The sequence below is a fragment of the Arachis hypogaea genome, chromosome 18, assembly GCF_003086295.3.
Source record: "Arachis hypogaea cultivar Tifrunner chromosome 18, arahy.Tifrunner.gnm2.J5K5, whole genome shotgun sequence".
NCBI lineage: Eukaryota > Viridiplantae > Streptophyta > Magnoliopsida > Fabales > Fabaceae > Arachis > Arachis hypogaea.
This window is the reverse complement of record NC_092053.1, coordinates 38,356,284-38,383,110: the sequence shown is the minus strand read 5'-3', so window position 1 is coordinate 38,383,110 and position 26,827 is coordinate 38,356,284. Positions and strand designations below refer to the sequence as shown.

At 31.9% G+C, this 26,827-nt stretch overlaps 1 protein-coding gene across 2 annotated transcripts; it reads right to left on the bottom strand.

Annotated features, from left to right (window-relative positions):
• Positions 1–16,675: 16,675 nt before the first annotated feature.
• Positions 16,676–26,025, bottom strand: LOC112773028 (protein SRG1). Of its 2 annotated transcripts, none has more exons than XM_025818071.3 (4): positions 25,653–26,025; positions 23,650–23,897; positions 22,229–22,556; positions 16,676–17,153 (listed from the first exon to the last, which is right to left on the bottom strand). In XM_025818071.3, the coding sequence occupies exons 1-4, from the start codon at positions 25,911–25,913 to the stop codon at positions 16,896–16,898; spliced, it is 1,095 nt and encodes a 364-aa protein (XP_025673856.1). In that variant the 5' UTR covers positions 25,914–26,025; the 3' UTR covers positions 16,676–16,895. The 2 variants fall into 2 exon arrangements, with proteins under 2 accessions (XP_025673856.1, XP_072081808.1); XM_072225707.1 differs by lacking the exon at positions 16,676–17,153 and adding an exon at positions 19,664–20,471.
• Between the last annotated feature and the right edge of the window lie 802 nt (positions 26,026–26,827).

Sequence of the window (26,827 nt, the reverse complement as noted above, 5' to 3'; positions counted from 1 at the left end):
TGTAAAGTGCTAACCCAACTTACAAGGAGATTTTCACATAATCATGAAACACAACATAGATGAACAAAGGAACTCTAAGACATCTATGGCTTTTTCTTTTAATTTTGCACTCTCTGCCTTTTTCCGCTCTATGGCTTTTTCATACAAACCTCACTGTTTGCCTTTTTCCATGAGACTCAAGACATGACAAAATTAAACAGAAAAAATACTAAACAGAATACATTGAAGGAGAAGAAAATCTGTAAGCTTAGGTAGCTCTGAGACTTCTGTGTCTTGCACTCTCAATGCTTACTTCTAACTCCTTGCTCCAACCAGTGACTGTTCTCCCTTTTTATAGAAGAGAGAAGCCTCCACAATTGAAGCCAAAAACCCAAGCTAACTTCTTCTTCCTTCAAGAATCCGGTTCGGCCACACAGAGAGAGAAGAGATAACCATGCAATAACCAACATGCAATTACCTCTAGTCCTTCCTTGGTCATCACTCTTCATCAATCCGAGCTCTCCATCCTTGGTTTGCTCTCCAAGATGGATTTCTGGCCCTTGATGCTTCATGATGATGATGACTTCATCTGCTTCAATCTCTGCCTCTACCATCACTTCGCCACTCTAGCTACTTCCTGTGGTGGTTGAGCAGAATCAAAGACAAGCCATCTCCTCCAAGAATCTCCCCTTTGCTGGCCGAGATCTTCTTCTTCCTTTTTTGAGCATAAAGAACCAAGATTACCTCACCAAATCTATCCATGTTTGGTGACAATCTTAGCCACAGCTCATTTTTATTTTAGTATGTTTTCTTGCCATCATTAGCTTGATGGTCTTGATGCATGCAACATCTTCTTTTTCTTGGTAGATGAACATAGCATTCATAGTTTCCTGGACAAGGACCGAAGAAAAAGAGAGAAAGAGATGAGAGAGAAGAAATTGTGAAAGAAAAAACAATCAAGTGTTTGAATAAATTAATTCAAATGAGTTGCTTTTACTTCCCTAGCTAGAGTGGCGTGTAGCACTATGGCCATCAATCAATTCAGCTGCAACTTTCTCTCTCATAGTTCCCATGCAATAAATGACAATGTAATGAATTTTGGAATCCATCACATGATGAAGTGCTTGGATCCGTTGGAAGCATTTTTGCTTTCTTTTTTCATTTGTTTCGGATCATGCATGAGGAACTCTCATCAAATGTGAAGTTGGGCTTAGTTGCAACAACATTTAATTTCTGGCCCAATAATAACATTTGCTTTCCTGATGAAATTTGGATCAAGCAATGAGCAAATGGGAAAGCATTCTTTGGGCTTTGAAGTAATAAGATTTATTCCTGCCCAACATCTATTATAACCATTCAGCCAAAATGTAAGAAACATTAAACAAGGCTGATTGCAAGTTTTAATTTTGGGCTTGCTGTATTTTCATTAATTCTCGGCCCAATAAAAACCTGCACAGCAAAATTAATTTAATTAATATATCAATCAAAATTAGATTAATAATTTTGCTGTTAATAATGTTTGATCATCATCAATTTAGTTTAGAGTTTTCCAAACTCATCAGTTACCAAACACAATAAAAGAATTTGTGTATATCTATGTCTATGTATTGTTATGTCTTTGTGTCTCTGTCCATTACTTTGTGGCTTTGTTACCAAACGGAGCCTAAACGAACGAGTGAGCATCACTTGACCAACCCAAATTAATTATTATTTGTCCATCTATCACAATGTGACCAAAAGGTAATTATTATTATAACTAGAGCTAGAATAAGGGGGCAAGGAAAAAGATTGGTAATGCTCAAGGTTCAAAAAAGCACTTTGTATTTTTTGCGTTGGGCTTAAAATGGTGATTTTAAATAGAGTTAAATACTTTTTTCATCTCTAAAGTCTTAGGTTAAAATCAAAATCGTTTTTGATCTTTTTTTTTATTAATATCATCCTCAACGTTACAAAATGTAATACCCTCACTATCAGAATGTCATGCTTCCGACTGCGTCATTCTGATAGTAAGAATTATTACGACGACTTTATAGTTTATATGCTTAATAATAAAAGATGAGTCTTTAACTCAAAATCGTATTGCTGTTTTCTTTAAAAAAACCAAAAAAATACTTTTTATTTGAAAACACGCATACATTCTTACAAACTAATCACAGCCACCCAAATATATATATATATATATATATATATATATATATATATATATATATATATATATATATATATATATATATATATATATATATATATATATATATATATATATATATATATATATATATATATATATATATATATATGCAATAACGAAGTTCTTTATACAACAACTTACAAACATAACCTAATCCTCTTTACAAGATATAATATGAATGACGAGGAAAAAATAATATCTAACTAAAACAACATCGAATAAGCAAAACGCAATAAAACTCTTCGTAAGCTTCTTCATCCATTTTCTAAAAAGATAAAGCTGTAGGAGAGTGAGAACCAAACCACATGGTCTCACTTTGGAGTTTTAGAATTGTCATAAGAAGATATTTAATAAGAAAACTATTTTCAAACTCAGTGATTATCGTTATGTTATGAATGTTTTGAAAACTGTCGGTTTAACCATCCAAAAATTTAAATCTTTTTTTAAAAGAAATCAGTTAATTATCCAAAAATCTAAAAGTCCCTTTTCTTATAAAAGAATCTTAAAAGTTTTCTAACAGTATGAATGATCAACATGTTCCAAATATAGGTTCATTAAGTCTATGCTGAATTAGCTTGATATTTCATACTTTACTAAATCTTAATCAGAAACCAGTCACGGCCTCTGACCCATCATGTAAGACCCAAGACTTTTGAGAAGTCCTATTTTGAACTAATCTCAAATCATATATTTATTTATATTTTTAATTTCATAAATTATCTTATTGAAGGTAATTAAAGGTAGTTTTGATTAATTGGATTTGAAATAAATTAAAGTTTTTATCCAAACTCTATGCTTATGGAGTATTTCTCTATTTACAACTTAAAGTTCTAGAAATCTAAAAATAATGAGTTTGGGCTATTTAAATTAAGATTTTATCTAATTTTATAATTATTGAGTTATTTTATATATTTAAATTGTAAAGTTGGTAGTTGTGAAATAATAAGGATTTTTATATGATTTGGACTAAATAATTAATATTTTAAAATATTGATACTACTATTTTGGAAAATAAAAAAAAATTAGTATATTATTCCTAATTTTTGGATTTGAATATTTTATTAAAAAATAATTTGCAAAATGGATGATCAAATAGTATTTTATATATATTATTATTGTTGGATTAGAATTTATTTTCAATTACCATATTATCCCTATTTTATTTGAAATTACAAAATTACCCTTGTACCTAATTTTACCCTAATCCTAAAACTCAACACACACAACCCTAACCCTGGAAACCCTACCCGGTTACCCGGTTCCCCTGACCCAGTGCACACTAGTGCAACTAACCCTAACAACAGCAGCAGTAGCTGCAAACAAAATGAAGAAAGGAAGAGATAGAAAGGGAAAAAGAGAAGAGGGGGAGGACTGGAGGGGAAAGAGAGGAGGAAGGAAAGGAGGTGGCGCCGGTGGGCGTCACTGCCACCGTCGCCGCCGTCGTGACGCCGCCAAGAGGTCGGAACGGAGAAAGAGTGAGGAATCGGGAAAGAGGGATGGTGCGGTGCCGGCGAGGAGCGCTGTCGCCGTTGCTGTCGCCAGGAGAGGGAGGAGCCGCTCCAGAGTTGCGCCGTCTTGCCGCTAGGTCACCACGCCGTCGCGCTGAGAAAAAAAGCTTGCGGGAAGGAAGAGGACGCCATCGAGCTTCTTCCCGTCGCCACCATTGCCAACCATGGAGGAGAGAGAAGAGGCGAGCGCGAGCCAAGATCCGCGCCGGAGAGCTACCACCTGGGTTCTGTCGTCGCCATCTTGTCTCTGCCGGCGAGCACGACGAGAGAGAGAGATCAGGCAGAGAGAGAAGACTCGCGAGGGAGTCACCACGGGAAGGAGATCGCCACCGCGTCCCATTGCTTGCGCCGCCGCCATCCACCCTCCCTGCTGCCAGTCGCCGTTTGCAAAGAAGAGAGGGAGAACCGCCGCGGAGCTGCTGTTGCCGCCGCGTTGCTAGCCTCACCGTTGTCGTGCTTGCGCTACTGCTGCGTCACCGGAGTTCCATGCCGCCGCTGCTGCCGCCGGGAACGCCACGGCCGGTAAGGGTTTAAGTTGGTCTTCGTTTCCTTTGGGTTTCCGGAAGCTTCATTGTCGTTGCATGTTAATTTCAGTTTTTGTTGTCAGAATCCAGTAGCCGCTGCTGTTTGAGGTGGCTGCCGGGCTGCCGCCAAGCCGGTTCGGAGACCGCCGCTGTTTCGGTTCAGCCGTTCCTTCTTCGTTCGGTAAGCGTCTCGATCTGAAAGCCCTCTAGTTACTGCTCCATTATACGTTGAGGTATTGTAGCATTCGTTGTTATGAGAGTTAATCTCGGCTATTATATATTGCGATTAGAGTGGTTGTGGTTGCTGAGAAAGCGGGTTGGAGCTGAGGTTTTGACTACAGTCGATTCGGGTCAATACGAAAGGAGTCAGTTAGCGAGTTTGGGTTGTGATTTCAACGTATCGAGGTATGGGCTTTTTATACAAACTGATTCATTTTAAAGTGGAAGTTGTTATAAATAGATATGCTGTACAAAATGTATTTCTGGTGGTTATGTGAGCCTTATGAATTGTCTGGTTTTATCTTGAATGAATATGGGTGCTTGTTTGATTGTAACAATGTCTGATTTTGATAAATTGGAGATTTATGGATTGGTTGATTTGAATAATTTTTGATAATTTGAAAGTTGAGTTTTGTTTTATTGGAAACTGATTTAGTCTTGAACCTGTCAGAAAGGATTGATGATTGGTTTTGTTGGGACCCGAAAAGGGTGGCAAAGTCCAAGTTTTAGGGGAGATGCTGCCGAAATTTCTAGAAAATCTGAGATTTTGATTGGAATTGTTATTTTGGAAAAGAATGAATTATGCTTTGACTTAAAGATTTGAGAAATAAATTATGTTTGAACTTGCCTTAGTAGAAAAATCTCTATATCTTGGATGTAATTATTAATAAAGGAATTATGCCTTAAAAATCAATTTAAATATGAAATTTTTATGTTTTGGAAATTGATTTACGTAAACAGATTTTGGAGGGGGTTTTAATGGGTTTAAAATAAACGTGGTTTTCAATTAATCTATTTCACTTTATGACATTTAGGAAGAGCTTGAAGTATTTTCTGAAACATTGATTTATTAAAATTGAAACACTTCCCGAGCCCTTGGAAACAGATTTAAGAATGAAACTGAAATTGGTTTTCGGTTTAAAAATGATTTGGTTTTGGCTTAAGTTTGGTTGGTTTTGAAATTGGTGCAGAATAATTGGAAACACGATTTGGTTTTGGGTTTAAACTCTATTCTATTTATTCAACTCAAGAAGTTAAAGTTTCGGAGGTTTTCAAGGAATTTAAGAAATGAGTTAGGTTATTCTCCCCTGAAGTCTTGAGACTCCGCTGAGGAATCTTACGACCAAATCTTGATTTAGAAATGAATGATTTTGAGTCTTTCAAAGAGATTTTGAACTTGGCATGGTTTTGAGATCTTTGGAAGTGTTGGAAAGATGTGGAAAGTGGCTCCGTTTTGAAAAGTGATTCTTAGCTAGCTGTGAATTGAATACGTTTGTTATTTAAAAGAAAATGGGCTAAGAATGAATTTGAAATCAGTTATTGAGCCTGATTGATTGTGGATATCATCAAGATTGATGAGTTATTGGTTGGTAGGCATAAGGGCCGGGTTCGTCCCGCTTATGCTGAGAGATTTGATAAATGACGAGATTGTTGATAAGTCGCTTGCGCCTGGCAAGGACGGTGGTTAATCCTGCTTGTCGAGGTTGCGGCGCTCGCGTAAGGACGGTGGTTAATCCCGCTTACGTGTAGATGTGAGGTCGGAGGCAAAGTATCCCACTCACATCCTTTCGGATCATAGGAGTGTGCAGGCACTAACATCCTGGACCGTGTGGCGGGCACGTTATCCCAGAGGGTTCCCATTTATACGTGACCGAAGGGCAACATTCCCATGGGAATGTGTCTGGTTGGCAATTGAACCGACAATGTGATATCACAGCCAGTAGGACAGGCATTCATCATTTGCATCTATGTGATATTATTTGGGTGTGCATATTGTATTTGGTTTGCCTATGTGAATACTTATGTTAACTGCTAACTGTTATACCTGTTGTAATTGCTCTTGATTGTGCTTGAACCACATTAATTGTGATTGTGTTTGAATTGATTGGTTTGTGATGAGTTGGTTGCTGATTGAGCTGTTTCGGCCGGGGGCCGTGTTGGATTGGATGGGCTTGAGGCCGTGACTGGTATATTGAGTCCTAGTTCTGCATAAAGTATCTAATCGGTTCAGTATAGACTTAATGAACCTATGCTTGGAACGAGATGATCATTTATACCGCGTAGGTAACTGCTTTCATGGTTGCGGTCTAGGAAAAACTTTTCAGACATTTTCTTTGAGAAAGGAAAAAGGTTTTGTTTTAGAATATTTGAGAAATTTAGCAAGTTTTCAAAAAAAAGAATTTTCTGGATTACGAATGTGAACCTATGGTTTTTGGAAAGACTCATAAGACGAGCAATGATCACTGAACTCTAAGAATGATCTTATCTTTACGTATCTTGTTATAGCAAATTCTGTAATCCTATAGTGAGAACAAGCGAGGACGACGTTCTCACTCCCCTACAGGTTATTCCTTTTCAGGATATGGAAGACGAAGCATCAGGAGAGTTATGTTTATTTTCTGTTTATTCGGTCTTTTTGTATCACCGTAGCTATTATTTTTTTTTCACCTTTATCTTTATGAAGCTTGTAAGAGGGATAGGAAATTATGATATGTATAATTGTAAACTAGTGTTATGTATATGTATATATATATATATATATATATATATATATATATATATATATATATATATATATATATATATATATCTTAAGGTTATATCTAAATTGTATGTGCATGTATGTTTAGGTTTTCACGAAAAAGAGTTATCGAAGTGTTATACGGTTTTAAGTTTTAAACAGGCTCATATTTTAGTCTTAAATATTATAAAAGTCGTGGTAATACTCGAGCTATCAGAGTGGCGCAGCCGGAAGCGTGACATTTTGATAGTTAGGGTGTTACATTTGTGGTAACAGAGCGGTCTTTCCTGTAGAGCCTGAGGAATAGACCGACTATGCTTCAATTGCATACTCTGAGCGTTTGTCATGTAATAGGTCTTGTTGAATGACGAGAATTAGAGCTTTATGCACATGACTGTCTATTGATTAATGCCATTAGTCTTGCGTTGCATAATTCCTGATATTAAGTTTGGCCGGCTTAATACTAGTGAATTATGTATATGAAAGCACTGATGGGTTATCATAGATGATATACGAGTTTTGAGTAAAGTAAATCGCGGGTTTTGGAAACGTCAGAAACTATTTCTCGAGGTTACTCAGTTATGTGCTTTGGATTCTGTTGAATGTCATATGACTTATTGTTTCTTAGCCTATTTTGATGTTCTTGTCAATTCTTTTGGGAAGCAGTTTGATGTTTTCAATCATATTTTTCTGTTCATATGCATTCTTCTTGATTCTAAATTGCATATGCCGGTTTGAATTTCTTGGTGTATCCGTCTTTCTCTGTTTGAGCTCTTTTCTTGATTCATGTAATTTTTCGACATGATTTTGAACTTGTCTTGATGCAACGTGTCTTTTTATGTCCTTACTTCTAGTCTTTAAAAAAAATGGTGATTCAGTTTTTCTCTTAATTGACTATATTTATAACCAATTTTCAAACTTTTATAAAATCGCTTTTGATTTGATATACACCTATCTATATAAAACTTTGAAAATTCCTTATGCAATTTAAAAACTATTTATTTCTAATACCTCGCATGTTCTTTTACTGGTTTACGGAACTACACTTACTTTAAATACAATTTGACTTTTCAACATAATTTTATTACGGTCCCTATACGTAACTCTATTTGATTACGTACTTAGGTATTTTTAAATTCTTAAAGGAAAGGCTTTTCACTTTATTTCCAGTTAGTTTTCGTTTGACAAATTGACTTTAATTTAGTATGATATATTATTTACGTAATTGTTGTTCTTTTGAAAATATTAGGTTCATACCTTTCCTCTCAAGTATGGGCTAATTCTTTAAGCTTGTGTTTCTATGGTCATGATACTTGATTTTGTTTTTAACTACTCTTTTTCTTTTATGAACACCACTAGTAGTCACAGTTTTCCTTCTCTTGTGAATTTCATGCTCCTCTAAGTCAACTTAAATTGTTTCTATCTAGTGTGTTGTTTGTCCTCCCAATTGTCCTTCTTTAGTCAAAGGTTCTTTCTTGAAAATTCACTGTTGATTGAGTTGTTTTTCCTGACGAGTGTTGCATCATTTTGAACCAATGGAAAGCTTGTTTGGCGTCCCATGCTTCGTGGATCTTGTTTGAACTCCCTTGACTTGAGATCCTTTCTTGTTTGGTCTAATTCCCTTTTAAGTACATCTTAATACTCTTGAATATTCTTATGTGATGGCAATTTCAAGTGTATTCTTAGAGTTTTGATGTGAACTTTTGAAGCAAGTTTTGGATTCTCTTAAGAAACTTAAATCAATTCTTCTCGCTTAAAAATTGTATCCATAGCTATCCTTTAAATTGGAAAAGTTATTTTGGAGTTGACATGCATTATTTTAAATAAAGTTTTTGAAACCGACTGATAAGTAAATTTTTACCTCAGGGTTTCCTTTTCTAAATAGAGTTTAACTTGTTCCATATTTGCTATAAAATTTTATACACACTTGTTTGAATTTAGACTTTGAGAGTTCTTGAACAAACGTTTGATTTTCTTACAACCCTGCCACAATATCAGTGTAAACTTTTAGCTGATTGAGTACCTAAATGTCTTTCAGGATTTTCAAAAGATTGTTTTGGCCTTAACCCAATTGACTTTCAATTTTCAACCCTCACCTATTCTATCTTTTACTTGGAAACTATTTGGACAAAACGCAATTTAGTTTTCTTTTAACCATATTGCAGTTTTGATATATGTTTATGTTACCCTTTTGTGAACTGCGAGTTACATACTTTTCTTTTAGCACAGGAGGTGATCTTCTTTCAGTTTTTCATTCTCTATATTAAAATGTATTATGTGAACTTGATCAAAAATTTTAAATCTTGAGAGTGTCATCACTAGCTTTAGTTGACCTTCTTCTATGATTTTATACTTGTTAACTCAGCTTGATTTAGTTCCAAATTACTGTCTTGCTTATCCTTTTGTGTTCCTAACAGTTGTCTCTGATTCAGGAGTCATCTTTGAGGTTGTTAAACTGAATTTCTTTCCAATACTCTTCATCGATTGTACATCCTTGTTTACTTGTAGATTCAACAATTCTTTCAGAACTCTTGCGGAGATTATCTTTGTTGTTTGTCCTTCTATTTCAAAGTCTTTTACCTTTCTGAGTAAACTCGAGAATTGTTTTGATGTCACGTGCGATTTTTAGGTATAGTAATGCAATGCGTAGTTCTTTAAGGCCTGTTCGTGGATACTGAAGGTGAAGTGGTAAGAGTGCAACGTTATGAGAAGTTGTGGGAGTTTTGTTTCTCGTGAAAAAGTCTGCGGATGTTAGGTTTGTGACCGGTTATGGAGTTGTGAAGTGATTGATGGAGTTGGGAAGTGGGAGTTTCGAAGGAGTAAGAGATCTGTGAGGAAATGTTATATCCGTTGTTTTAATACCAACTTGTCTTATAGCCTTTTGCCACATTAACTATAGCTCTGCTTTGTGAACGCCTATCTTGACTTGCACCTTATATTGTTTCTCCAAGCTTTTGTAAGATTTTGAAACCATATAACCTTTTGCATTGAGCCTATCTTGTATCCTTCACCTTACACTATACCTTACCTTTACATTTAAATCTTATGGATATAAGGTATTTGAACTTATGTATATATATGTGTTAAGATCTCTTACTTTTCTAAAAGGTATTTAAGGCTATGTACTATATTATGTATTACTTTAATTTTCGAGGACGAAAATTTTTATAAGGTGGGTGGAATGTAAGACCCAAGACTTTTGAGAAGTCCTATTTTGAACTAATCTCAAATCATATATTTATTTATATTTTTAATTTCATAAATTATCTTATTGAAGGTAATTAAAGGTAGTTTTGATTAATTGGATTTGAAATAAATTAAGGTTTTTATCCAAACTCTATGCTTATGGAGTATTTCTCTATTTACAACTTAAAGTTCTAGAAATCTAAAAATAATGAGTTTGGGCTATTTAAATTAAGATTTTATCTAATTTTACAATTATTGAGTTATTTTATATATTTAAATTGTAAAGTTGGTAGTTGTGAAATAATAAGGATTTTTATATGATTTGGACTAAATAATTAATATTTCAAAATATTGATACTACTATTTTGGAAAATAAAGAAATTTAGTATATTATTTCTAATTTTTGGATTTGAATATTTTATTAAAAAATAATTTGCAAAATGGATGATCAAATAGTATTTTATATATATTATTATTGTTGGATTAGAATTTATTTTCAATTACCATATTATCCCTATTTTATTTGAAATTACAAAATTACCCCTGTACCTAATTTTACCCTAATCCTAAAACTTAACACACACAACCCTAACTCTGGAAACCCTACCCGGTTACCCGGTTCCCCTGACCCAGTGCACACTAGTGCACCTAACCCTAACAACAGCAGCAGTAGCTGCAAACAAAATGAAGAAAGGAAGAGATAGAGAGGGAAAAAGAGAAGAGGGGGAGGACCGGAGGGAAAAGAGAGGAGGAAGGAAAGGAGGTGGCGCCAGTAGGCGTCACTGCCACTGTCGCTGCCGTCGTGACGCCGCCAGGAGGTCGGAACGGAGAGAGAGTGAGGAATCGGGAAAGAGGGATGGTGCGGTGCCGGCGAGGAGCGCCGTCGCCGTTGCTGTCGCCAGGAGAGGGAGGAGCTGCTCCAGAGTTGCGCCGTCTTGCCGCTAGGTCACCACGCCGTCGCGCTGAGAAAGAAAGCTTGCGGGAAGGAAGAAGACACCATTGAGCTTCTTCCCGTCGCCACCATTGCCAACCATGGAGGAGAGAGAAGAGGCGAGCGCGAGCCAAGATCCGCGCAGGAGAGCTACCGCCTGGGTTCTGTCGTCGCCATCTTGCCTCTGCCGGCGAGCACGACGAGAGAGAGAGAGATCGGGCAGAGAGAGAAGACTCGCGAGGGAGTCACCACGGGAAGGAGTTCGCCACCGCGTCCCATTGCTTGCGCCGCCGCCATCCACCCTCCCTGCTGCCAGTCGCCGTTCGCAAAGAAGAGAGGGAGAACCGCCGCGGAGCTGCTGTCGCCGCCGCGTTGCTGGCCTCACCGTTGTCGTGCTTGCGCTACTGCTGCGTCACCGGAGTTCCATGCCGCCGCTGCTGCCGCCGGGAACGCCACGGCCGGTAAGGGTTTAAGTTGGTCTTCGTTTCCTTTGGGTTTCCGGAAGCTTCATTGTCGTTGCATGTTAATTTCAGTTGTTGTTGTCAGAATCCAGTAGCCGCTGCTGTTTGAGGTGGCTGCCGGGCTGCCGCCAAGCCGGTTCAGAGACCGCCGCTGTTTTGGTTCTGCCGTTCCTTCTTCGTTCGGTAAGCGTCTCGATCTGAAAGCCCTCTAGTTACTGCTCCATTATACGTTGAGGTGTTGTAGCATTCGTTGTTATGAGAGTTAATCTCGGCTATTATATGTTGCGATTAGAGTGGTTGTGGTTGCTGAGAAAGCGGGTTGGAGCTGAGGTTTTGACTGCAGTCGATTCGGGTCAATACGAAAGGAGTCAGTTAGCGAGTTTGGGTTGTGATTTCAACGTATCGAGGTATGGGCTTTTTATACAAACTGATTCATTTTAAAGTGGAAGTTGTTATAAATAGATATGTTGTACAAAATGTATTTCTGGTGGTTATGTGAGCCTTATGAATTGTCTGGTTTTATCTTGAATGAATTTGGGTGCTTGTTTGATTGTAACAATGTCTGATTTTGATAAATTGGAGATTTATGGATTGGTTGATTTGAATGATTTTTGATAATTTGAAAGTTGAGTTTTGTTTTATTGGAAACTGATTTAGTCTTGAACCTGTCAGAAAGGATTGATGATTGGTTTTGTTGGGACCCGAAAAGGGTGGCAAAGTCCAAGTTTTAGGGGAGATGCTGCCGAAATTTCTAGAAAATCTAAGATTTTGATTGGAATTGTTATTTTGGAAAAGAATGAATTATGCTTTGACTTAAAGATTTGAGAAATAAATTATGTTTGAACTTGCCTTAGTAGGAAAATCTCTATATCTTGGATGTAATTATTAAGAAAGGAATTATGCCTTAAAAATCAATTTAAATATGAAATTTTTATGTTTTGGAAATTGATTTACGTAAACAGATTTTGGAGGGGGTTTTAATGGGTTTAAAATAAACGTGGTTTTCAATTAATCTATTTCACTTTATGACATTTAGGAAGAGCTTGAAGTATTTTCTGAAACTTTGATTTATTAAAATTGAAACACTTCCCGAGCACTTGGAAACAGATTTAAGAATGAAACTGAAATTGGTTTTCGGTTTAAAAATGATTTGGTTTTGGCTTAAGTTTGGTTGGTTTTGAAATTGGTGTGGAATAATTGGAAACACGATTTTGTTTTGGGTTTAAACCCTATTCTATTTATTCAACTCAAGAAGTTAAAGTTTCGGAGGTTTTCAAGGAATTTAAGAAATGAGTTAGGTTATTCTCCCCTGAAGTCTTGAGACTCCGCTGAGGAATCTTACGACCAAATCTTGATTTAGAAATGAATGATTTTGAGTCTTTCAAAGAGATTTTGAACTTGGCATGGTTTTGAGATCTTTGGAAGTGTTGGAAAGATGTGGAAAGTGGCTCCGTTTTGAAAAGTGATTCTTGGCTAGCTGTGAATTGAATACGTTTGTTATTTAAAAGAAAATGGGCCAAGAATGAATTTGAAATCAGTTATTGAGCCTGATTGATTGTGGATATCATCAAGATTGATGAGTTATTAGTTGGTAGGCATAAGGGCCGGGTTCGTCCCGCTTATGCTGAGAGATTTGATAAATGACGAGATTGTTGATAAGTCGCTTGCGCCTGGCAAGGACGGTGGTTAATCCCGCTTGTCGAGGTTGCGGTGCCCGCGTAAGGACGGTGGTTAATCCCGCTTACGGGTAGATGTGAGGTCGGAGGCAAAGTATCCCACTCACATCCTTTCAGATCACAGGAGTGTGCAGGCACTAACATCCTGGACCGTGTGGCGGGCACGTTATCCCAGAGGGTTCCCATTTATACGTGACCGAAGGGCAACATTCCCATGGGAATGTGTCTGGTTGGCAATTGAACCGACAATGTGATATCACAGCCAGTAGGACAGGCATTCATCATTTGCATCTATGTGATATTGTTTGGGTGTGCATATTGTATTTGGTTTGCCTATGTGAATACTTATGTTAACTGCTAACTGTTATACTTGTTGTAATTGCTCTTGATTGTGCTTGAACCACATTAATTGTGATTGTGTTTGAATTGATTGGTTTGTGATGAGTTGGTTGCTGATTGAGCTGTTTGTGCTGGGGGCCGTGTTGGATTGGATGGGCTTGAGGCCGTGATTGGTATATTGAGTCCTAGTTCTGTATAAAGTATCTCATCGGTTCATTATAGACTTAATGAACCTATGCTTGGAACGAGATGATCATTTATACCGCGTAGGTAACTGCTTTCATGGTTGCGGTCTAGGAAAAACTTTTCAGACATTTTCTTTGAGAAAGGAAAAAGGTTTTGTTTTAGAATATTTGAGAAATTTAGCAAGTTTTCAAAAAAAGGAATTTTCTGGATTACGAATGTGAACCTATGGTTTTTGGAAAGACTCATAAGACGAGCAATGATCACTGAACTCTAAGAATGATCTTATCTTTACGTATCTTGTTATAGCAAATTCTGTAATCCTATAGTGAGAACAAGCGAGGACGACGTTCTCACTCCCCTACAGGTTATTCCTTTTCAGGATATGGAAGACAAAGCTTCAAGAGAGTTATGTTTATTTTCTATTTATTCGGTCTTTTTGTATCACCGTAGCTATTATTTTTTTTCACCTTTATCTTTATGAAGCTTGTAAGAGGGATAGGAAATTATGATATGTATAATTGTAAACTAGTGTTATGTATATGTATATATATATCTTAAGGTTATATCTGAATTGTATGTGCATGTATGTTTAGGTTTTCACGAAAAAGAGTTATCGAAGTGTTATGCGGTTTTAAGTTTTAAACAGGCTCATATTTTAGTCTTAAATATTATAAAAGTCGTGGTAATACTCGAACTATTAGAGTGGCCAGCCGGAAGCGTGACATTTTGATAGTTAGGGTGTTACACATCACATACATAATCAACTACGGCCTCCGATCCAACCAATTCAATCAAATCAACAATTAAACATCTTATTCAAAAACAACCCTCAGTTTCACCACTATTAGTAAGAGGGATCTCTTATTTGTTCAAACACATACAATGCAAATAAAAAAAACACAATTAAAAAGCATATGCAGCAAATAGTTTAGATAACAGTTAATAACAGATAAGCAATTAGACAAACTAAAACTTTTATTTATTAAATTAATAAATTTATTAGGCAATTAGACAAACTAAAACTTGGCAATTAGGCAATTAGACAATTAGGGAAACCAAAATTATTATTAAATTAATAACAGATAAGCAATTAAATTTTTAAATTTGGTCCGATTTGTTACGAATAAAATAAAATAAAATATTGTCTAAAGTAATATGTTACAAATAAAATCTTTTACATATTTTTTTTATCAGTTTAAATTTTAAAATAAATAATTTCATAACAATAATAAAAACAAAAAATTAATTAGAAGGAAAGAAACAAAAAAAATATTTATATAATAATAAAAACTACCATACATTTCACATTAACAATTTTAAAAAAATAAATTGCACAAATTAGGAGGAAAAAACATCTTAGTAATAGTAAATAATTATGTGATCGAAAAAACAATATTACTTCCGCAGAAAAACTTTGATCTGATATCTGAGCCTAAAAAAAATATAAATAAAAAATTTTAAATTAAAAATATAATAAAATCTCACTATGCGCCGCTAGAACCACTTATCATAAAATTTATAATATATTTTCGGTCATGGCAATTGCATCCATATATAATCACAACTTCAATATAAAATTAAACATTGTTAAATAGCAATCATATCATGATCTGGTGGGAGCACATGCAAATTAAATAAAACCTGAAGGGGAGAGGAAGTTGTGGAAATAAGTGGGGAATTCTCATGTGATTTGGTAGTGTGAGCATATAGAATATATTAGCCCAATCACGTTTCTTGTCTTCTCTCTGAACAAATGCTTGTCCAAACCCCTCCATATATATGTTCTGGAGTTTGCCAAAATTTTTTCTTCTCTGACATTGGAAGGTTGAAGAAATCTTGCATCTCCAACTTTACCTTCTCAATCAGACAAGTGCTAACTCCATGGTTTACAAGCTATAATATAATAATAACAAAATTAAGTTGATTGTTCATTCTAACTATTAACCATACATAAGCTAAATAAATGAATGAAACGATTGATTTTATATGAACTGAAAGGGAGAGAATTAAATTTGGTATAATACCTATATAATAATTATTAGTTTGAACAAAAATTTAAATCACTATTTTAAGTGATCACACACAATCTTTTTATGGTAATCAAACATAGTTCACACATGATCATCATTTTTTATAAAATATTCTGCATGGCGTCCAATGAAATGTTTGATATTCAATTTTTCGAACGTGCATAATTCCAAATATTTTCATATTGACCAAAATCAAACTTTTAAATTCTGTCAACAAATGCAACCACTAAGTATGCATAATAATAAAATCATTGCATTTAAAATATGGACTATCATCTTTATATGATACTATTATATTCGGATGAACAACAACGACTATACACTCTATAGTCATTTAGTGAATTTGTCTTTATGAGTAAGAAGAAAGAATAGATGAAATGTAAAAATTATTTGGAGGATCTGATATATATAACTATCCTTCGTGAAAATTCTATATACAATTTTGCATGCAGCACGTGCGTTATAGCTTTTTCTCATGATTTCACTGCTATTAGCCGTGCAATTGTAAATATTTACTCCTATTATACAGACAATATGTGCGCAATAGTGTTATTAGTCTATTTTACCATCCTGCATGTGCTATAGATTACCTGTGAAATTGTGAGAGTGTTTAAAATTATAAAAAATATTTCAAAAATATTTAAATGAGTAAATATGAATTTTTTTTATTTATTCAAAAAAATCTTGAAAGATCAAGATGTTTGTTATATACTATTTATTTCACAAATTAAATAATAATACCATGATATAATATTTTAATTTTTCAAATTACATGTTCTATAGATTTGATCGGTCTTTTATTACAATTATTTGTTATTTTAACATGATATATTAAAAAAATAAGAGATATATTGAACCTTATGGAGAACAAACGTTATGTATCAAAGATAGTAAAATTAAAAAAGATTACAATTAGGACAAAAATTTAACATAAAATAGGAATTTAATTTCTCAAATATTGGTACAACACCATATATCCTTTATTGGAATGCACAAGTACATGAACAACAACATTGAAAAATATTAACCACTATGATGTACCAAGAAACGATGCATCATGAATGCATTTATTGGGCTACAAATATATATAGCATGGGATATTATTAGAATGCCTTAGATCAAACAAAATAAACTTAGATTTATTTCAATCATGATGATTCTCTATTTTCATGACATCTATGTAAGACTTTCCAGTAAGTTTTTGGGCAAAAAAACCCTCATAGTATTCCATTACTCCAACACTTTTGAACCGTGCTGGTGTTTGTTCAGTGATCAAGCTTTGTGAAGGACCTAGCATAGCATCTTCTTTAGGACTATAAAATGTAGCAATTGAAAGTCTTTCTTTTTTATTGTTCACCGTTGATCGATGTTCGATACTTTGGTATACTCCATTGGTTATAATCTGGCAAGTGAAAAAACACAATAAATAATTTAAGTAACAAGGTTAATTAGTTTAATAACAATAAATGCATTCACTTTATAATTGAAGACAAATATTGTTTTCTGAAAAGTTTTAGGTGATTATTTTTCTTTGTTTTTGCATTATATTTGATAGAAAAAAGCAACATCTAATAACACGTTTTTTAAACAAGAGTTTTTTTTATATTTGTTTACTTTTTTGTATAATTTTTTTTATTTACTTTATATATTTTTTTAGCTCATTAAAGATTGAATTCTTGACTAACATTATATCGTGAAATTATTTTTTAATTTAAATTAATAAAAAAGATAATATAAATAGTGATAGTTTTAATAATATTTAATTTAATATTAATAATTCATTTTTTTTTTTACATTAAAGGTGGTATCCCTTCGATATTCCTTTAATTGCAGACGCATTCATTTTTTCTTTTATTTATTTATTTATTTATTTTTCTCTTTTGGAACGGTAGTAGTATGCATTTAACACATGGTTTTGGTATTATAGACAATTTTTCCTAATTTGGACCCTACCCGAATTTTTAGAGATACTTTTTGTCTCGATAAAGTAAGAAAAAACAAAGAAAATTTATATCATAATTCTACCGCAGTGATAAATATATAGGGATAATTTTTGTTTGCAGTGATAAATCCAAAACCATATATAGTGGTGGGGCAAAAATATACAGGGATAATTTTGTAATATATAGCGTGTCAAATTAAATCTCTAATAAATTAATTAACGCATAAAAAAATAATTTAAAATATCATTTCTTTTACCTATATTATTCTTAAACAATATCATTCAACTATTTATTATTATTTTCTATTCATCAATTACGAAGTCTACTTATTATAATATTCATTGTATAAAAATTATCTTAAGCAAAATAGCTGCTAAAGATAGAAGACCATTTAAACGTGTTAAAATAAACAAATAAAGCATAATAATAAAATAAATAATAATATTAATATATAGATGAAATACTTTATTATTTGAATCATTCTTTCTTTTAAAAGAAAATCAATTATATTTAGGAAAGTAAATTTAAAATTTTTTAATTTAATTAACTAACTAGTATTTCAAAATTTGGCATCATAATTTATTCAATTTTTATTGACTTTATATATATATATATATTTATTTATTTTTAGTTTCGATACAAATCAAATTTTAAAAGATAACTTATTATATTGTAATTTTAATAAACTTAAATTTCTTTTAATATAAAACTTAAAAGAATCATTTCTATTTTATTATGGGAACAAATACATTAGTGATAAATATATACATCTATATAATTGCTAATAGTTTTAGGAAAAGTATAGGTAGATAATGAAAATATTAAATAATATGAATAATGGATATATAAGATGTTTAATTTACTAGGTGTGCAGATGGTAGGGGTGTGCATGGCCCGGCTCGGCTCGGCTCCGAACATTTTAGGGGCTAATTTGGTATGATTTCACCGGGTCTAGAGTCGGGTAAGGCTCTCAAAAATAGACCGGGTCATTATTTCGGGTCGAGTCGGGGTCTGGGTCATAGCTCGGGTCACCCGAACTCGGTTCGGTCATCATACACAATTAATATTTTGTGTTATTAGTCATTATAAGACTATAAATTATGTTTTATGTTTAAAATGCATAAGATTTTAGACTAATGCATAATATTATGTTATTTGTATTGATTTAAATATTTAGTGTTATTAGACAATATTAGTATTGATTGTGGTTATGCTTTAATTTTGGAGAAGGGTTTGTTCTTGTTATATTTTTCTAAGTGAATTTTACCATGTCAAATAATAGTTGGAGTCTTGGAAATTTGGATATTTTCACATGCTAGCTTACAAGAAGGTATCATGGTAATATAATGTTAACGGTCTGGTTTTCACCCGGTTTTTATCCGGTATAATCGTGGCCCGAAAGTGTGTAGGTTTCATCGGGTCTTAGGTCCGGGTTCGGGTCTAACAAATGGGCCCAGTATATATTTTGGGCCGGATCTGTATCACATCAAATCCGATTTTATTCTGCCCATGAACACCCCTAGCGGATGGTTATTCTAATATTAAGATTTAGATAAGTAACTTGAGGATATAGTGTGTTTTACTTGAATTGGGCCAATTTTAGAGCCCGTTGTTCATATTATTCAAGAAAGTCATTGGTTACCTAACATTCATTTGCCTAATATTCATTTATACTTAGTAGGCAGTACATCGAGCGTAAAAAAAAAAAAATTTCACGTACAATTGTCTTCATGTGAAACTGATAGTTAATAATTGTTAGCTGATAATTTAATCAAATCTGTTAAATTATCTAATAGTTTTTTACTATTAATTTTATATAAAGGCAACTATAAATAAATTTTCAATCCAACATAATTAATTTTTGAAACACCTTGAATCATGATCATATAATAATCTAAATTTAAATGGACCCAAATAACTTACTTTTGAAAATTATTGGAATCAAAACAAAACTTAATAAATTTAATAAAAACTGAATCCAAATACCAAATATAATAGAAACTAACATTACAAGAAAAATATTGAATATCATGGAATTTAGCATCAAACATTAACAACAGGTTTATCTTTGACAATAAATTCATCAAATAAAAAAATTATCGTTGAATTATATTTTTTGCCGGTAAATCCGCCAGTAATATCTGAAAAAAAAAAAAGAAAAATTAGTACGAGCGTTACTGTCAGAATTATCAGAACGCTACGTTTTACGCAATGCATTACCATCGGATTTATCGGCCGGTAAATCCGACGATAAATCTGATCTAAATTTAAAATGTGTGTCTCTCTCCCCTCACTTTCGAGCACACCCTTCTCTTTCCCCCATCCTCTTCTCTCTTCTCTCTCCGATCCCCTGCAACTACCTCCGCTAGTCCCTTCGGCCACCCTCCGCCAGTGCTGTCCACCTCCATTCTCCTCCAAAGTCAACGTCAAGTTGCCTGTATCGTGTTTCATTGTCTCAAACGAAGTTGCTCTCACTGTCTCTGTCACCGTTAGAAGAGTTGCCGCTGCCGCTCCCTCTGTCGCCAGAGTTGTATCTCTCATCCGTCATCCAAGTAGGTTGTCCTCATCCTTCTCCCTATTCCATTCTTTTTTTTTAATAAAAAATCGAACTTCTTTTTTTTCTAACCTCTTTTTTGAACCACCATTTCAGATTCACTTTTGCCTTTGATTTCTCTGCCTGCGGCTGCTTCAATTGCCTCCTGCATCTCCTTCTATTTCTGTCACTTCTAGTTGTCCTATTTGGCTCTTTTGTCCGTGCTTTTGTCAAGAACAAGCGCCTAAGAATGAAGAAAACTATGAAGATTCTCACTAAGGTTCTTAACATCACTATCAAGAAATCTCCTTGTAGTAAAGGTAAATTCTTCACCTTCCACAATTTTTATTGTTCTGCGATTGCTTTGTAATTTGTGATTTTTTAATCAAATTGAATCTACCTCTCATATTTAGATATCATTCATTATAAAATGTTAAAAGATTTTGGATTGGAAAGATTATCTATTTTAATGTTTGTATATTTAGTTAATAATTATTCTAAAATTTATACAAATGATAATACTATTATTATTGTTTGAGTATTTGATGCAAGTTATTTATTAGAATTTTAGGTTTTAGGGATCTTAATGTTAGTTTTATGTTGTGGTTAATTCACACTATGCTTGTGGTTTGCAACGTTGCTTGTTTGGTTGTTCATGGAACATATTCCTGTATTGCAATTGATCCGAGATGCATTACAGATTATATATGCATGTAGCACATCTATTTTAATCTAGATTAGTATTTTATTGTTGCATTAAATTAAGCATTATTTGGTACAAAATGGTAATCATAGATTTGTTGGTACGTCTTATTTTCTACCATGATTAAAATTATTCATAATGGACCTATAAAGTCAGATAATATGAAGCTAGAAATTGTTAATAAAATGAGTATATATAGTAACTCGTTCTTTTTCAAGTAATTCATACATAGGTTGCACATTATTTTATTTACTATTTATTATTGATTTTTAATTTAGTGGCTCCGTGGTTCATTTACCTTTTCTATTCTTTGTTATTTTTTTATTGGACTCTTTTTAACTGTTGCAGATTTCTACAAAATAATAACTTAACAGATCAAGTTCCATTAAATTTAACTGAAGAATCAAGATTGAACTTTGGTAACTAAAGAAACTTATTTATTTTTCAACTTTTAGAATTGTCTCAGACATTTAATAATAATGACAGTTGATAATAAATTTTTTATTAGTTATGAATTGGTGTTTGATTTGACAATTGTATTGGCCTAATTTATAATAATATATAGTTGATGTTGTGGATGATAAATTAGTTAATTGTTAGTATCATAAATAGTTTGGTATAGTTGATTCTTTATGTAATGTAGTAGTATTAGTATAGCCTAATTTCTAATGCTCATCGGTTTATTTGCTCATTTGATTTCTAATTTAATTTTGTTCAATTTTTGTAATTGAGGGTTTAGTACATTTTAAATTTGATTTTTCTGCTTAATTGAATTCTCTTTTTTTTTAAATAATAAACTTTGATATTTAAACTTGTTCGTGAACTTTTAACTAAAAATTATAGACAAATTATTATAAGAAATTATAAAATTTTAAATTTTGTTAGTTTATAAATCATTAAATTTAAATATTTAAAATTATATATATTAAATTTTAAAATAAATTTTTTAAGAAATTAAAATTTAAGTTTATTACCATTGATTAAATTCGCCAATAAATATTAATTTAATTATTAATAATAAAAAATTTGTTACCGTCATATTTATTGAAAGAAAAATTCGACGATAACAAATTTTAAAATTTCACAATTAAAAGTTTATATCCGTTGATAATTAGCGATGGATAAAAATTTACGTAAATAATCACTGACAAAGTTTATACTGTAGAATTTATTCTATTGTTAAATCCAACGGTATTCGACAACTTTTTTATAGGGTAAAAAGTTATTTAATGAGTATTATCATTTCTATCAAGTTGATAATTGATATGTTTTAAATTTGATATGGTTGAGTCCATTACCTCTAATATGTCCCCAATGTTGATGACAAAGGCATTAGATAATGGTTTAACAGGAGCCCAAATGCCATTATCCTTTCTTATCTGCAATCCTTCAACTTCATTGGCTTGTAGGAGTATAGTTAAACCAACTGAATCCGAATGTGGTGTGAGACCAATAACCTTTTCCGGTTCAGGACATGGAGGATAATAGTTCATCCTCATCATTTGAATTCCATCTTCAAATAATTCTCTTATTTCCTCTTCTTCTATCTTCAAAGCCTTAGCCATTTGAGTAATAATAACTATGGCTAAGTTTTTCAATTCTTGTGAGTAAAGTTCCATAGTTTCTCTACATGGCAAAAGCATCGAGTACACACATACAATTAATGATACTAAAAGTTCACAACTACAATTGTACAATGATATTAAAGGGTGGGAATAATAATATTAAATTAATTTGGAAAAAAATTAAAGATAACATTAACATTTATCCCAAATATTTAAAACAAAAAAGTGATAATTTATTATAAATTTTATTGTGCAACTATTATATGAATAATATCGAATTTAATGATGGTCAGCATATATAAGTAACACTAGTAGAAACATGATCTTGCAGACAGCAAAGAAAGAATATGGATAGCATGCATGGATTATAAAATAGAGAAAGAAGATGATGGTAATAATTATTAAAAATGAAATTATTTATGCACTTTTTTTTACCGGTTTAAAGTTTTAAAATAAATAACTTTATAATATAATATTAAATTTTGTATTAATTAAAAATCTAAATTTCTATTCTTGTTATTCAAAAATAAAATAACATTAAATAATAAAAAAATTCATGCAAACCAAAAAAAAAATATTGTCTAAAGTAATATGTTACAAATAAAATTTTTTACATGTTATTTTTTTTTATCAGTTTAAATTCTAAAATAAATAATTTCATGACAATAGTAAAAAAAAAAAAATTAATTAGGAGGAAAAAAACATCTTAATAATAGTAAATAATTATGTGATCAAGAAGACAATATTACTTCCGTTAGAAAAACTTTGATCTTATGTCTGAGCCTAAAAAAATATAAATCAATTTTTTTAAATTAAAAAATATAACAAAATTTCACTATGCGCAGCTAGAGCTGCTTATCATAAAATTCATAATATATTTTCAATCATGGCAATTGCATCCATATATAATCACAACTTGCAAGTTACACACTTGTTCACACAAAACATGTAAATAAAGATGAAAATTAAATATAGAGAAAGTCTAGGGGCTCAGCAGATTTTGTAATTTTTAGTTATTAATTAGCCATTAATGATATTTTTAATGGTGTGAGATTGCATCTAATGATGTAAAATCATTTAATTTTCTTTTAATAATTAAGTGCTGGTCAGAATTTAACAAAAGTGCTACCCCTAGCACTCCTCATAAATAAAACCTGAAGGGGAGAGGAAGTTGTGGAAATAAGTGGGGAACTCTCATGTGGTTTGGTAGTGTGAGCATATAGAATATATCAGCCCAATCAAGTTTCTGGTCTTCACTCTGAACAAATGCTTGTCCAAACCCCTCCATATGTTCTGGACTTTGCCAATATTTTTTCTTTTCTGACATTGGAAGGTTGAAGAAATCTTGCATCTCCAACTTTACCTTCTCAATCAGACAAGTGCTAACTCCATGGTTTACAAGCTACAATAATAACAAAATTAAATTGATTGTTCATTCTAATTATTAACCATACATAGCTAGATGAATGAATGAAACGATTGATTTTATATGAAAGGGAGAGAATTAAATTTGGTATACTAACTATATAATAATTATTAGTTGGAACAAAAATTCAAATCACTATTTTAAGTGATCACACACATGTCATTTCAACGACCATATTAATTCTAGAGGAATATTAGAGACCCGTAGATTTTGTGATTTGTAGCCATCAATAAGTTATTAATAGTATTTTTAATAGTGTGAAGTTTTATCTAATGATAGAGAATTACTCATTTTTTTTTTTTGCTGGCTAAGTGCTAGCCAAATTTTGATAAAAATGCTGATCTCCTAAACTTTCTCTTAATTCTAATTATGTATACACGATTGATTATATGGTGTTATAAGGTATTTTATTCCAATATATATATATATATAAAAGTGGTTTAATTATTCTGTTAGTTAATTCTTATAATTTTATTAAATTTGTAATTTGGTTCCTATATTTTTTTTCTCTTTCAGTTAGATTTCTACATTATTTTTAATTTTATAATTAGGTCTTTTTTAGTGTAAAAAATATTATAGTTAATTGAATATTTTTTCGTAAATTGAAAGTATTTATAATTAAAAACTTAATTAGATATTTAACCGCATGTATTTTGAGAGAAATATTCTGTTAATTTTAATTTTTTTGACATGAAAAGAACTTAATTATAAAATTAAAAAAAATATAAAAATCTAATTAAAAAAATATAAAGATCTATTTAAAAATTTGATAAAAAAATATATAAAAATTAATAGAATAATTAAACCAAAAAAATTAGTATCCAATTTTTTCTCTTAATGAAAATATCCCAATTTCTTTATTTATTTCTTTCATAATGAAAATAAAATATATGTTTTCCATTATTAAGACTAGAATTAACTATTAGTTAAAAGATAAAAGTATTTAACAAATCAAAAGCACTGAAAATTCAGTAAAACAAACATAGGAACCTTCTTAAAATCAACCAGAAGAAAAATCACCTAAAGAATTGAGGCTTATATATGAAACGTATGTATTGAGAGAAATAAGAGTATAAGAGAAGAAAATGTTGTTAAATTTTGTATAAATAATCAAGAATAAAAAGAAAGGCGCATAAGTTTTTTTTTTTTTTTAATGATTATTTGAAAAGACTTGGGATTAAAGGACCCCAATATTAAGTTAAGTAATTAATTGTTTATAATTTTTTATAGTATCTCTATATATTTTATTAATCATCTATGATCTAACCATTGAATCACACTAATATACAGTCAAGATTATCTATACTAAATTTCTCTAAATAAAACTGTACATCAATAAGCATGCATGTAATTGATGAACTCTTATTTTTGTATATTTTGAACATCAATTGTGTATATCAAAATTAAATTAGCTATCAAAATTACTCACTAATATAAAATATATATTAAAAATAAATTAAATAATACATATATTGATATACAAATTTACAAATATATAATGATTTATTTTAATATACAAATAATTTTTCATAGGTATAATAAACTATTTAGATTGAAATTTTAATTTTTTTAGAGATGTCTACAACATATAAACTTTTAATTCAAAAGTTAATTGTTTAAAAAAAAAGTTACACAAAAAAAAAATTCATTAAACTGCACATTATTAAGTGCTACCATTTTTGGAAGGAAGTGAAGTTAAAGAAGTGATCGATAGGGCGTGAGTAAAGAGACCTGAAAGAATCCCCAATGTTTAGAAGCATGGTGAAGTTTGGCTAATTCAGAATCTCCATACTCAGTAGAAAGCAATCTCTGCAAATCAATAACTGGAATCTCAAGTGCATGATCAGCTTCAGAGATTACCAGATCATGATCTTGTTGTGGCTGAACGTATCTGGGTGGAACACTAGACAATTTTTGTTTGGCCAATTCTTGAACACTTGGCACCAGAATTGATGTCCCAGATGGGTTGTTCTTCTTCAAGGTCACTTCCATGGCTCTAATATTATTATAATACGTATCACCCTTATTCTGAATGCACTTGATGCTAAATTTGCGGAATTTATAGATAGATAGGAATCATTATTGTGTGTTAAACTACTGTAAAAAATGGTGACATTTAATTTATTATACATATATAATAGAAGGGAAAGTATGAGGAGCTAATGGAATATTTGTACAATATGTATAATGGAGATTTAGGGAGTACTAGAGATATAATCATTAGTGTTATCTTTTTCCATCAGCTGAAGCTTTTGGGGGATGTTTGTTTTGTAACTCAATAACCCATTGTACACATTGTACAAATAGTCTATTGTCTCCCTAGCAGGATCCATAATAGAAAAGTAATGTGATTCTAGTTATTTTACAAATATTTTATGATGAGTAAAAATTTTTAAGAATAAAATTATAAAAAAATATTTATTTAGAATGAAAGTAATATGATTAAATATAATTTATTTAGATGTGATTAAAAAATAATTGAATAACTATTTACTGTAAAAGATTGATATTAATAAAGGATAAAATTAAAATTTATTTCTATGCATCATTTTTGTCCCCAACGTTTTTGTCCTATTTAAGTCCCTAACATTTCAAAATCGTCTCAATTTTATCTCACCGTCAATTTTGTTAACAAATCCCTAACAACAAGACAACATTGAATCAATTTTAAAACGTTAGAGACTTAAATATGATGATTTAAACGTTATGGACAACTTTAAAACTTACTCCAAACGTTGGAAAGAAAAACGATACTTTACTCAATAAATAAATATATTATTTACTGAAATCTATAAAACACACAATATTTGATATGTGCAGTTAGTCACCTCTTAGATATTATGACTACTCAAATTTAATTAAAAACATATTTTAATAACTGAGCACCCGAAATATGACGTAACAAT